Below are 14,086 nucleotides of genomic sequence, written 5' to 3'. Positions count from 1 at the left end.
AGACACCAAAGTTAAACAACCTTTAGTTTGGCACCAAAATGAAATCGGGACCTTCTGTCACATTCAGTAAGGATGAGAGTTAAGTATGAAGACAATGCACAATAATCAATAGAAATGGAAATTACTACATCAGAAGTAGAAACAGAACACAATAATCTGAATACTTCCAAGCTTGGGAATATAGACAGTTGGAAGAATTGTATAGGAATTAGGCAATAAACTAAAATCCGAAGTTAACACCAGGGAGGAATAATTAGGGAGATGGAGATAGCTGGAAAATTGGATAAAATGTAACATAGTTCACAAAAGGTAAATCATCCAATCTGATGCCTGTCTGAGAATTTTGCAGGTTTTTGAAGACGGAAGTGAAATGGTAGATAAATCTGGAAGGCTTTTGTACGGTGCAGTGCAGAAAATTATCAATTAAGCTAAGGAACAGGATTAGCGCTGTAGAGGTTGAAAACTGGGTAAGAAACTGGCTAATTGGGATAAAGGACAAGGCAGTGTGCTGACAGAGAAACAGCTCGCTAGAAGGAGCTCACTGATGGAGGTCCCGAAGAGTTAGTCTGAAGACCGGTCTTGTGTAGTGACTGTAGTAATAGCTCTGGCACCTCCAGTAGGAAGAAGGGTTAAAATCTCAGGCAACGAGAACTGAATGACATTGAGAAATGCTACGAAGCACAAAGTGCGGAGTAATGTCTGTGGCAACAGATGGGAGGAATTTGAGCATGGTTGTAACAAAGCTGTTTCCAAATGGGTCAGTCTAAGTATTTCTAGTATTTTTTATATATATAGTATATGGAGAAGTGCGAATGCCATAGGACAGGACAATTTATAATCCCAGGACTGCACTTTGCTAGCTGTAGCTCTGGGGATTTTTGGTCAGTCCAAGAGGGCCACCAGAGCTTTTTCTCTTATCTGCTACAAAGCCTTGACAGAACAAGCATGCATCTGCTAGCAACATCCTCAATGTGCATATCTTAAAAAAATTTTGCCTTATGTAGCATAGCTTTGATTTCTGAAGGACCGGGAAGGACTATGATACCTCAATAAACACAAATAAATCTATAAATTCACAGGGTGGAAAGGAGAATTATTTGAGCTAAAGACCAGTGCTGACATAAGAACATACAGGTGAAAATTGAGAAAGCATAAACTTGGAATCAAACTTAGGGGGATTTTTTGGCGATTGTATCAGGGAGGTTCCAGAACAGACTTCAAATAGATTAGGGGGAGTGGACAAAAACACTAATAACGCTTGCAGGAGGACAGGGTGTATTTGCCAGGTGGAATATCTTATCTGGCTACACACAGTAATGGGGGATTAGGTTCGATGGCTTTGGACATGCTCTCTGTTCCGATTCCCTCGTGCACCTGTGGTGTGAATTGACTCAGCTGAGAGCTCTTGGAGCTCCTGGAGTTCGGCCTCAGGTTGCCTGCGGCAAACGCGCCGGACCACAGAAAACTCTGATGTGAAATAGCTGCATCCCACTCCCTCCAGACAGTTTACGTAGTCCTTCACGGTAAGGGTAACTGCAGCTGCGTATCCCTTATTTCTCAAGGTAGGAGTCCTCCCTGTTTGTATGGCTGAGAGAAAAGAACACCATTCTGGGAGAGCATTACTGCAGGAATATATTGTTAGATTCAGCAGAAAAATATAAAGAAAGGATCCACTATGAATCAATTATTGTAACCTTGGTTTCGAACACATTGAACAGAATTAGCCTCATATACAGTAATACAGAATCAAATACAGCAGACAGCTGTATTAAATACTTACACACAAAACAGAAAGACACGTGGCAACTGACAGCAGATAGAGCAAACCAGAAAAGAATACTGAAAGATAAAAGTGGGTAGGGGGCATTGTTTTTATTTTTATAAGCATTTCTGTTGTGTTCCTCCTTTTACTGTTAAGAACATTTAAAAGAATAACTGCTTTACCACTTTCTTGCCAAGTGATTGATATAAAATAACCAGAAATGAAGCCCACTTATCCCACAGTAAGGATGCTCACAGGAAATTAGAGCAGTGTAATTTAAGTGTTTTAACTTCCCATAAAAATCCCTTTCCTATGTAGATAAGATTAAAACAGATTGCAGGACTCATTCTACCTTGCACTTTTTAATTAGACAAACTGCTGGTACCGCAGGGGTACTGAACACAGGCTCATTTTTGTCCACATCTGATGGCGGAGGCAACAAAGGGATACAGAAGAGAGAGCAGCATTCCCGTCTCTCCCGGCACCCAGGAAAGGAAGATAAGCCATTTCACACAAATATTTTGCCCTAACAGGCACGTATTTAGAAAGGAGAGCCTATTATGAAATTTTTCTGATTATACCATTTGAGAAGCATGAAATCGTGCAGTTTTGTGCAAAACCAGTATTTGCCTTACAGCTGCCTACATCAACCTCAGAGATTTTTCTCCAAATGCTATCAGTTTTTTTGATAAGTTTGTTTTATTCCACCAATGAGTTCCAGGAAAACTATGAAGTTTCCCAAATTTTAACAGAATTTGTGGTGACAGTTTTTCTGTTAATCCCCTCCTCCTTTTTCTCCCATATAGACAGCCTCAGCATCTAAGAGCTTAGGACTTTCCCACTCACTGTGGTCTTACCAGTTAAACTGTGCCCACCAGCAAATACCATGCAAGGAGTGAAAAAGAGGATGCTGCTATATGACAGAAGGCATGGACCAATATGTTTTACCTAGAGTAAAACGTGCGAGCACTAGAATAGTATCTTTGATAAACAACTGGAAAATACAGAAAATGTGTCATATCATTACTTCACATCACAATTTCTATGCAACATTTACGATTCAGTATAAGCAGGAATTAATTAACCACAATAACGGCAGCATTTCATCTGAGTTAGAGCACAGAGTATGCAAGCAGGCAGCAGGAATTGAGGAGTATGACCTTTGTCTCATGCGTGAAATGACGAAGGCAAAACTTCCTTTGGCTTCTTTGTTTTGACCAAATGGCAATGAGGCTGATGTCAGGTTTTCACTGTCATTTAAGCAAGCCAGATGCTTCTTGCTTTGAGTTCTGGCTGGCACGAGCAACAATGATGCGTTGAGACATGCCCTGCAGCTCAAGCCTCCTTCATCCAGTGAAAAACTTCTTATGTGACTGCCAATGGAGAGGAAAAAAAAAAAAAAAAAAGAAAAAAGATGTGGAAGACCCAGCTACAAATTTCAGTCTGCATTCCAGACGAGTTCAGAGGGCAAGCTAGGACCTTAAGTCATCACTTAAGATTCACAGTTTGCCTTGGAGGTCATTAAAGTGTGAAGATAATGCAATCCTGCTGCTAGTGGACAGACTCCCTGTCCAGAAGTTACCATCATTACTGAAGCTGTCCAGCACCCCTTGGTGTCCTTCTCAGCAAGAGAACCGACACTTCTGCTCAGGCATTCCAACTTCTGCAGTTGGAGAGCTGAGAAGACATGCTAAACCATATCTCAGTGGTTTGGGTCCCTTTAGGGATCTCTAGAGTAAAGATCTGAGAGATCTGGCAGGACATATAAAGGTTCAAGTGCACGAGTTTTCACAGAATCACAGAATCACAGAATCACAGAATTATCAGAGTTGGAAGGGACCTCTAGAGATCATCTAGTCCAACTCTCCTGCTAAAGCAGGATTGCCTAGAGCACATTACTCAGGACTGCATCCAGGCGGGTCTTGAAAATCTCCAGGGAAGGGGACTCCACAACCTCCCTGGGCAGCCTGTTCCAGTGCTCTGTCACCCTCACCGTAAAGAACTGTTTCTGTGTATTTGAACGGAACTTCCTGTGTTCTAACTTGTGCCCATTGCCCCTCGTCCTGTCACTTGGAACCAATGAAAAGAGCCTGGCTCCATCCTTCTTCAACCCACCCTTTAGATACTTGTATGCCATAATAAGGTCTCCCCTCAGCCTTCTCTTCTCCAGGCTAAAGAGTCCCAGCTCTCTCAGCCTTTCCTCATAAGGGAGGTGCTCCAAGCCCTTAATCATCTTAGTTGCCCTTCGCTGGACTCGCTCCAGCAGTTCCCTGTCCCTCTTGAACTAGGGAGCCCAAAACTGGACACAGTATTCCAGTTGTGGCCTCACCAGTGCCGAGTAGAGGGGGAGAATGACCTCCCTCGACCTACTGGCCACACTCTTCCCTATGCAGCCCAGGATTCCATTGGCCTTTTTGGCGACAAGGGCACATTGCTGGGCCATGGATAATTTACTGTCTACCACAACCCCCAGATCCTTCTCCTCCAAGCTATCTCCCAGCAGGTCAGCCCCTAACCTGTACTGGTGCCTAGCATTCTTCCTCCCCAGGTGCAGGACCTTGCACTTGGTTTTGTTGAACCTCATTAGGTTCTTCTCTGCCCAGCTCTCCAGCCTGTCCAGGTCACGCTGGATGGCAGCACAGCCCTCTGGGGTGTCAGCCACCCCACCCAGTTTGGTATCATCAGCAAACTTGCTGAGGATACACTCTGTCCCCTCATCCAGGTCATTAATGAATATATTAAACAAAATAGGACCAAGTATTGACCCCTGGGGGACACCACTGGTTACAGGCCTCCAACTAGACTCTGTGCCGCTGATCACAACCCTCTGAGTCCTGTCCCGCAGCCAGGTCTCAATCCACCTCACTGTCACCTCATCTAGCCCATACTTCCTCAGCTTCCTAATGAGGATGTCATGGGAGACAGTGTCAAAAGCCTTGCTAAAGTCAAGGTAGATGACATCCACGACTTTCCCCTCATCCAGCCAACCAGTTATAACATCATAGAAAGCTATCAGATTGGTCAAGCACGATTTACCCGTGGTAAATCCATGTTGACCACTTCCAATAACTTCCTGTTCCTCAACGTGATTGGAGATGACATCCAGAATGAGTCGCTCCAATACCTTCCCAGGGACAGAGGTGAGACTAACCGGTCTGTAGTTCCCTGGGTCCTCCTTCTTGCCTTTTTTGAAGATTGGAGTGATGTCGGCCTTCCTCCAGTCCTCAGGCACCTCTCCTGTTCTCCATGACCGTTCAAAGACGATGGAGAGTGGTCTAGCAATAACATCCGCCAGCTCTCTCAGCACTCGCGGATGCATGCCATCAGGGCCCATGCACTTGTGAATGTCCAGCTTGGCCAAGTGGTCTCTGACCCGGTCCTCCTCAACTGAGGGAAAATCTTCCACTCTCCAGACCTCCCCCTTTGCCTTCAGAGGGTGGGATTCATGAGGGACAGCTTTAGCAGTGAAGACCGAAGAAAAGAAGGCATTCAGTAACTCTGCCTTCTCTGCGTCCTCCACCACTAGGGCACCTGTCTCATTCACCAGCGGGCCTACATTTTCCCTAGTCTTCCTTTTTCTATTGATATATTCAAAGAACCTTTTCTTATTGTCTTTGACTGCAGTGGCCAAGCTGAGTTCTGATTGAGCTTTGGCCCTTCTCATTTTCCCCCTACATAGCTTTGTTATATCTTGATAATCCTCATAAGTTGCCAACCCCCTTTTCCAGAGAATGTAAACTTTTCTTTTTTTCCTGAGGTCCAGCCAAAGTTCTCTATTTAGCCAGGCTGGTCGTCTTCCCCGTCTGCTCGTTTTTCGAGACAAGGGGATGGCCTTCTCCTGAGCTTTTAAGAGCACCTGCTTGAAGTATGCCCAGCCTTCCTGGGCACCTTTGCTCTTTTATCTGTTCGAACACAGTCTGGAAAACTCACAGCAGCCCTTCTAGTGTTTGATGCCATTTGGGTTTTACACAATACTGCGTTTCACTGTTGGTGGCAGCCCCAATTTCTGTTGATGACAAAGATGTATCATTACCTGCGTAGAGCTTAGTTCTGCAGTCTGTTTGGAAAGATGTCTACATATCCCTAGGAAATATTCTGCCCATAACTCTCATCTAGGATCAGTGATCAGCCAAAGGTCAGGTCTTTATCTCTCATCCCTGATGGCAGACAGCAATAATTGAGGTTCAACCAGCAGATTGTTCTGCCAGTAAAGAGCAGGGCAGACCCTGAATCCCAAAGGGATCCTCCCTTCCTCTCTGGTAGGAGGAAACGGAGACATCTCCCTCACAGGCTGGGACAAAAATAGTCAGCAACAGTTTGAGTGAGTCACAGTCTCAACCTAAGACAAATTTGGCCAGATCCTCATGGGTCTGAGCCAAGGGAGTCGCCAGAGGGCACTATGAGCTATGACTAGGATGCTGGCTTCTGTTCCTACGAATAAAGCAATATGTCTGTAATATCCAGCTATGCAACTGTGCGAATTCACAGCTCTCGCAGCCCTCACCCTTCCTGGTACTGCTACTGGCTGGAGAGCGTGTGCATCCCACAGCGCAACTTCTGCACTTGGTCACGGTGAACTTCATTTGCTATATTGGAGGCAAAAATAGAAAGCAGTGTGAAAAGAAGCTCAGTCTCTCGATCAATTCATCAAACCGAGTGGAAATGTCTGTTTGCTATATAAAAGATAATGAGAGAAATTTGGTTTTAACTCCCTTAGCTCAGCCCGCTCAGGTACTCATGTGTGAAATTACCCGGGGGGAAAAGACATAAGTCAGTGCAGGAGCCCTTCTTGGCCTTAGCTTTGACTGACTCTGCAGCGTATGCTACAAACCGAATTAGTTCAGAAAACAGAGAGGTTCATCAGACTGCACAGACCCGCTGATGGGAATAAGACGTTGGTGGGAACTGCCTGTCTGGAGGGCGTGGGGTATGTCAGCAGAAATAAAGGACTAAATGAGTTCCACCTGCTATGTACATTTTTATCCCTCTTCATCAGTGCAATTTTGAGGAGATCGCGTCTCTCTAAAGTTTAAAATTTGAATTTATAGACCTGATTTCTGTATTCATTTTTGTCAAAATGTGGAGAATTTCTAGAGGAGGTAGGGGTAGAATTTCTAGAGGTAGAATTTCTAGGGGTAGAATTTCTAGAGGAGGTAGTTACGGTAGTTATTCCATTTCATGCTTTATCACTGAATATATGAAACATGACAATTCTAAATTTTCAGTTAGTCATGTAACAAAAAATCCTTTTTAAAGACTTAAAAAGCGCAATTAGTTTACCATAGGCTAGGAGCTGGGCTTCATATTACCTACCAAGAGATTCAGTCTATGGCTGCTGTTGTGAAATACAAATGGAGCTGGAGCACCGCAGTCTGCTCCTGCAGACTATTTCCAGTTCAATGGGCCGAGTAAAACAGAATTTGCATTTTCATAACCATTGTAATAACGATCATGATCGTTATCATGATAGCTGAGTGAAAAACCAAAATTAGCAAATCATTGAGTTTCTTTGTCTGTGTGGGCTTTTCTGCAGACTCTCATCTGTCTGGTTTTGTCACTTTGGATATTGTTTTGCCCTAGTGTCAGTGGTAACCTGGATGTGGACATCTGTGACAGTCAGACATACTTGTCTGCAAATTCCCTCTGCAGCAGTCAGTGAGTCAGTGCAGCATTCCCTCCCTGTGATACAGCGATTCTTCTGTGCCCTTTCTCGCCGCTTTCCCTTCGAAATTCATGATCTGTGTACTGAAGAATGACTCGCTCTCTCCAGACCCAGGCATGAATTTACTGCCTTCTGAACAGGTTTTCTTTCTTTTTTTCTTCTACCGTCCTTGTCTTATCACTATTCAAGATGATGAAATCAGATGCACTGTTTGCTCCCCCTCGAGAGGTTTCTTTTGCACCTATCTTTTCAACTAGATTCTACTTTAAAGCGCAAGAATCACAAATGCAAATAGTAGTAGTGTTTTCGCTATAATGGTTTAAGGATATGTGAAAGACAAGTTTTGCACAGAGAGATAATAAGAAGTAGGGGATAAGAACTAGTGGGGAGTACATTTTGAGAGGTTTGATAGTTCATTCTGGATTTTTAAAAATCTTTAGTTTTCCAATGCCTTTATATTCTTCTTTATTTTAGAAATCTTGTGATGCTTGGCTTGCTCCCAAAATGCCTAATTTTGATTTACTTGGAATAAAAATACTGTATATAAACTAAATTGCAAATGGATTTTGTAAACTTCATCCACAGTTGTATGTAGCTCTGTTGTAAGGTATTTTACTTTAAAAAAAGGCACACTGCAGATATGTTTGGGTTCTTTTCTTTTTTAATGTAAAAGACTTTGTGCGTGGATAACAGAAAGTCAGACTGATTTCACCATATATTTGCTGTGGTCAGCTAGACCTTACTGCTACAGTGGTTTTCTGGTGGGGTTCTGCAGTAGTACATATTGAGGAGTGAGACCCTGCTCCTGCAGGGGCCAGCAGGTGTCCTTAGCTCTTCTGGTAAGCCTTGAGTGGGCAAATGCATTCAAGTACTGGATCCCTAAGGAATATCTTAAACACCAGAAGCATCCACTCACCCAGAATCAGTGCAGGTTTTGATAGACTGAGCAAATCGTGTTATACATGTTATCTTGTTACATTTGTCTAGGTTTTGCTTTGTATGTTTATCTTCAAATTGACAGGCACCTAAAAAGTGCTTTTTGTACACTGAAAATTAACGGTAGTTTACTGTAAGCTATTTTCACCACAGGTACTGAATAAACTCTAGCGAGGACATGTTTTTTACGTTTTCCTAATTATTTAATGGTTGTAAATATCATTGTGTATTCCATATGGAATACTTTTGGTTGGGAAAGCATTTATAGACACACAGATATCAGAGCAGAGTAGCCATGGTGCGGTCTGTAGGGCTGATTTAACTACTTCATTTGGCTAGTCAGTAAGTTTTGGAAGATGCCTTTCTGCAAAGAAGGTCTCTGCCTTCTCGTCAGAGGATGATATCCCCATTTCCCATCTTTATTCTGTAAACCCGTCTTTATTCGGTAACCAAGTGTTACTGTCTCTTTTAAATGGGTAAGAAACTGACGGTCATCTAAAATAATTTTTATTCATGAAAGAAATTCATGGGCTGAAAATCAATCCCAGGACTCAAGAATGTTAGATCACTGATTTAATCACAACGTCGTCTGGTGTCTCAATAAACTACATGGTAATCAAGCTTGTAGACATATGTACCTATATGTGTAGATACAAAATCTATAGTAAAATTATTTAATGAGATACAAACATGAGTTATTTTTTGGTTGCTTACTCCAAGGTGTGTGACACCCATTAGCTAATCTGAGCTCAACAATTTCTGACCGTGTTACTATTGGAACAGCCTACAGTTATCCTGTTTAGCACGGAGGGAAGTGGGACTGGGAGAAACATACAAATCTGGATATTTTTAAAATATTTTTTCTTAGAGGAAATATGTTTCTGTAGAAAGCGAGAGATAAGTCAGAAAAATAAAGCACAATATCATTCTCAAGTAGCTTTTTAGCCAGAGAGGAATTACACGCTTCCTGAGAGCCTGCAGTTTGGTACTGCAGTTATGTAGAGGGTAGCAATGAAAAATTATCTTCACTCATTTAATTTCTTAGGAATAGCTTTTTCTGCTGGTTTTGAATGTGCCTTTCTTGCTGTCTATTAATAGTCAATCTCAGCAGATGAGGTTTGCAGGTCAAAATAAAAACACCTCCAAAACCTACATGTAGACATAGCAGTGCTGGAAATCCTATCTTCAACAAAATACAAAGATTTCAGCTAGAATCTGAGGAACACAGTACAGTGAACAACAAATTTTGCATCTGATGAACTGTGTCGGCATCCTCCCATCACACTGCCATTTTAATAGGAGGAAGACACCCATTGATTTCAAGGGGCTTTTGGTCAATCTGACAGAGTATTCACAAAACCCAGAGATTTCTTATATATATATATATTCCTAGGTTAACCTTACTTCAGTGCCGCAGGGAGTTGCTGCAGAAAACAATTCAGCCTGAACCTTAACTTGGTTCTGAGGAAGGTAAAGATGGAATTGTTATAGGGCAGTCAGGACCCAGGTTTCTTTGCACTAGCTGTACGCACATATCAAAGACAAATTATTCATAGGCCTTTGTTTAGATTTCCACCCACTTCGTCCAAACCCCTTCTCCCAGGGTAGAGGGCTGCTACTTTGGGACACACTGCCATGGAGGGAATATTGTCGGGTGAAAGAGCCCACTGGCAAGAAGCTGCTGAGAGAGGAATGAGAGGTATGGCCAGGAGGAGGGGGATATGGTAGAGCTGGAGCCACAAAATATAGTAAAAGTTAATTGGTTTTGGTTGGGCAGCTGCTAGACCAAGAAAAAGGGCACATTTAGCTGCTGGAAGCCCCACAGATTCCTCACAGTAGGCCGCAAGACAATGACAAATCTGGCTGGCACTCCGGTTATACAGTGGAGCAAGCGAGCTGGCTGTCCAGGGAGAGAAATTCAGGCATGAGGTGGGAAGGAGGAACAGCGGGAAACTAGGGAACTAGTTCCTGGCTTGGGAAATTAGATGCATTTGGCTCCTGAGTTTTGCTTCAGCTTAGTCAAGCCCACTGCTGCCAAGCAGTACCCAAGTTCGCATGCAAAGACGAAATGGGGAGGAAAGCGCTGAAAGCAAAATTGAACTGAAAATGGGAAAAAAAATAAATTCGAAAATGCTTTGAAATGATTGACTTGGGTTTGGTTGCCACGTGGGGGAGATCTAAGCCTAAACAGTCCTTTCAGAGCTGTGTCACGTGGGGGAATCCTTCAGCAGATGCAGGGTGAGGTTCCTCACTGTCTTTGTGGCTGGTATGACAGCTGGATGATTACGTCAAATCATACTGCCAAATGACACTTGAAAACCTGGTGACATTCCTGGAAAAAAAGCAATTAACAGCTGATGAAAAGCAGAACTCTTCCTACCCTGTAATCCTTCCGACACACTTTATACTTTCCCCATCATGGTACTTTTCCTCTAAAATGTACACACTAGCTGTGGGAAACAAAAACATCCAACACCATGGGTTTTATGTGCAAAGCTTTCAAAGATACTCTGGATTCTGCAAAAAAGCCAAATGCTTCCTCAGGCGGGAAGTTGGACACAGGTTCTGTAGGTCTCTTAAATGACAACAGATTAACATAATTTCAAAGTTGTCTTAAGTAAAATTTTCTTTCATCACAATTATTATTTTTTAAAATATAAAATGTAGAACTTTGAAAAAGCTTCTTGCAAGATAATATAGTCCGGTCTATCCATTTTGTACCATACTCAAATGATCCGGAGGAAACAAATTTGGCACCCACCGAAGCACCATAGTCAGTTAGGATTAAAATCAGATTTGCAGACATCTCTATGTAAAATAGTGAAGTACCTCATGAAGCAGCTAATAACAGGTTGCAGCTAGTTGTTGGTGTTTAAGTATGGATCTCTGATGGCTGCAGAATACAGGCACTTTTTAAAGTCCCACTGAATACTGATGCGCGTATCCCTACCAACAAGCTGGCTGTCAATTTGTCCTTCATTGCTTCTCACATACAGCGCACAAGAAGAAATAACTTGATGTCTAGGATCAGGAGACAAGTCATATGGGCTTAAAGCCATTTTTGTGTCCCCCATAGCAGAAACCCAGTATCTAAAGCTAGTATCCAATGGTCTGTACTTTTAAATCCCTGCCTTTACCTTTACCTGCAAGGACTAATGTATTGCCAAAAAGGTAATTAGTGTTTTGTTTTTAGTCCAGGCACACTGAGTCTGGATATGTCCAAAAATTCAGGCTGACCTCTGATCTAGTGGAGCTGTGTGCCAAAGTGTGTATACTCGAGCTTTCAGTTAACTGCCCTCCACGTGTACTTTCAAACCTCTTGAGGTCAGCCTAGAGCACGTTTCACAGCTCAAGTTCATCCTCACATTAAATCTTCCAGCATCTGCTTTCTGTTTACAAGCAAGAGAAGCTGCAGGTGGGCTTTTTAAGTGCCTTTATTAAAATATTTTAATTATATATGTTATTGTTATATATAACTATATATATTGTTAATTGTAGTCTGGAGAAGAGAAGACTGAGGGGTATCTTATCAATGCTTTATAAATACTTGAAGCGAGGTGCCAGGAGGATGGGACCAGTCTTTTCTCAATGGTGCCCAGTGATAGAACAAGAGGTAACGGGCACAAACTTGAACACAGGAAGCTTCATCTAAACATGAGGAGGGACCTCTTTACTTTGAGGGTGGCAGAACACTGGAACAGGATGCCCAGAGAGGTGGTGGAGTCTCCATCTCTGGAGACATTCAAAACCCACCTGGATGCCGTCCTCTGCAACCTGCTGTAGGTGACCCTGCTCTGGCAGGGGGGTTGGACTACATGATCTCCAGAGGTCCCTTCCAACCCCTATCATTCTGTGATTCTGTAAATGTTTATTTAATTTGTTTAAATACTTGACTATTTTTTTATATCACCGATGGCATGTTATAGTTCACAGTCCTGTGGTTTAGCTGTAATTAACTTCAGATTTGTCCCTGTCAGACAACTGCAGATGATGGTACTCCACGCTGGAGCCAGAGAAAGTTGCACTCAGAGAAGTAGTTGTCTTGTCTAAAAGCACAACAAAGTCAGCTTTCAATCTATGACCAGAACCCAGCTTTCCCAAGTCACTCCTGACCAATACGTAAGATGTCTGGGGCATGGGAAGGCACTGGTTGGCTGTTAGTTACACAAGACAGGGAAGTTAATGGGACCAAACCAACTTTCAAAGAGACATTCCCATAAGAAATAGATATCCCAGTGACAGGGGGTTTGTTCTGTGCCTTTCATACCAAAACAAGGATCTATGCCTACCCCTCCCTGCCTGTGGGTCTTCATGAGCTCAGGATAACCGGTACTGCGTCTAATTACTCTTATTTCTGCTTAGTTTTCAGGACTTTACTTGTTGTCATTCTTCACTATCCTTGTTGGGCTGGTGCTCTACTCCTCCACGTCCACCTACGTAGCCCAGGATCCTCGGGTGTACAAGCAGTTTCGAAACCCTTCAGGACCTGTTGTAGACCTGCCAGCCACCGGCCAGCTGGAGCCTTCAGTGACATACACCAGCCTGGGGCAGGAGACAGAAGAGGAGCCTCATGTTAGAGTTGCTTAAACCCAGGGCTGTTGGTCACCTACTGATGATTCAGTGGAGCTCGTATATCCATTATCTCTGTATTGTACATAGAGAAAGGTATTTACCAGGTGCAGTTACACCGGTGAGCTGCAAGGTAGCAAATAAGGAAACCTCATAAAAATAAAAATTAATTGTTCCAGGGTGTTCATTGCAAGGAGATGCCAGTCCCTCGTTTACGATATGAGCAGCGTGTTTGCGATACAAACTGCTGTATGTGAATCAGTTAATGTCAGACTACCTGTGAAAGATATTCAATATATAAGCTGAAATTACAAAAAGAAATTCCTAGCAGGGTGTTTCTGCACCCACTGAGCGATATTATGCCTAAGCCACACCAGTTGTGGAAAAGCTGCCTTTTTACAGCAAATACACTTGTGCAGTCACTGTTAATTTCTCTCTAAGATTTGTTTGTTTGCACAAAATAGATGGGTTACTCGTGATAGCAACACCCTGACACCTTTTTGCTAGCACCTTGGATTTGGCAAGGGAAAGACGACGAATTCATCTGTGCTATCTGTCTAGTTGCCCTTTCTAGGTAATCTGTTCCATGAATCCAGAGAAGGGACAACTTACAATATCCGTCTCTATTCTAGGAATAGGTATAAGGCGAGCATTTTAGCCTTTCTATATTTGCAGAAGTGAAGTACCCAAGCATTGACCTCTCTATGATCCATGGCAGATTTCCTAGCGGCTGAGGTTCTGCATCAGGTGACAGGGAGTTAGTTTCTCTGTAGTGGTGTCTTAACACGGATTTCTTACTTTTTAAATTTTAATCTGTAAAAAGAAAACCACGTTTTCTAGTTTCCTATGTATTGTACCTCTCCATGGTAAGATGACATATCATGTGGATCAGGGCACCTACTTTAGATACTCAGTGCATCGAGGGCGCCTTCTGCTGTTCCAGTTTGCGTAGTCTCCTGTGGTTGATTATTCTAACAATAGCTATTTAGAAATGTGTCAGTTTTTCACCAAACCCCACAAATTGTAAAAATCAGGAAGATTAAGTGAGGAATTCATGAGCAGAAAGACTGGACCATCTGCTGGTGTTGCTGCAGTAGCACAAAGGCATTCATACTGGCAGGGTGCAGCCAATTATTTTTCATTAACTACAAAACTAG

At 42.8% G+C, this 14,086-nt stretch overlaps 1 protein-coding gene across 1 annotated transcript in view; it reads left to right on the top strand.

Annotated features, from left to right (window-relative positions):
- The window catches only part of SLC35F1 (solute carrier family 35 member F1), a gene marked incomplete at both ends in the record, with an annotated part of 248,154 nt that extends 235,207 nt beyond the window's left edge, over positions 1-12,947 (top strand). The window contains one exon of the mRNA XM_082480362.1: positions 12,723-12,947. Within this exon, the coding sequence (XP_082336488.1) occupies positions 12,723-12,947 (225 nt within the window). The remainder of the gene's footprint in view (positions 1-12,722) is intronic.
- Positions 12,948-14,086: the final 1,139 nt, after the last annotated feature.

This window comes from Vanellus vanellus, assembly GCF_965231255.1.
Source record: "Vanellus vanellus genome assembly, chromosome: 3".
Taxonomy (NCBI): domain Eukaryota; kingdom Metazoa; phylum Chordata; class Aves; order Charadriiformes; family Charadriidae; genus Vanellus; species Vanellus vanellus.
Note: the sequence above shows the minus strand (reverse complement) of the source record. Positions and strands in the feature narration are given on the sequence as shown.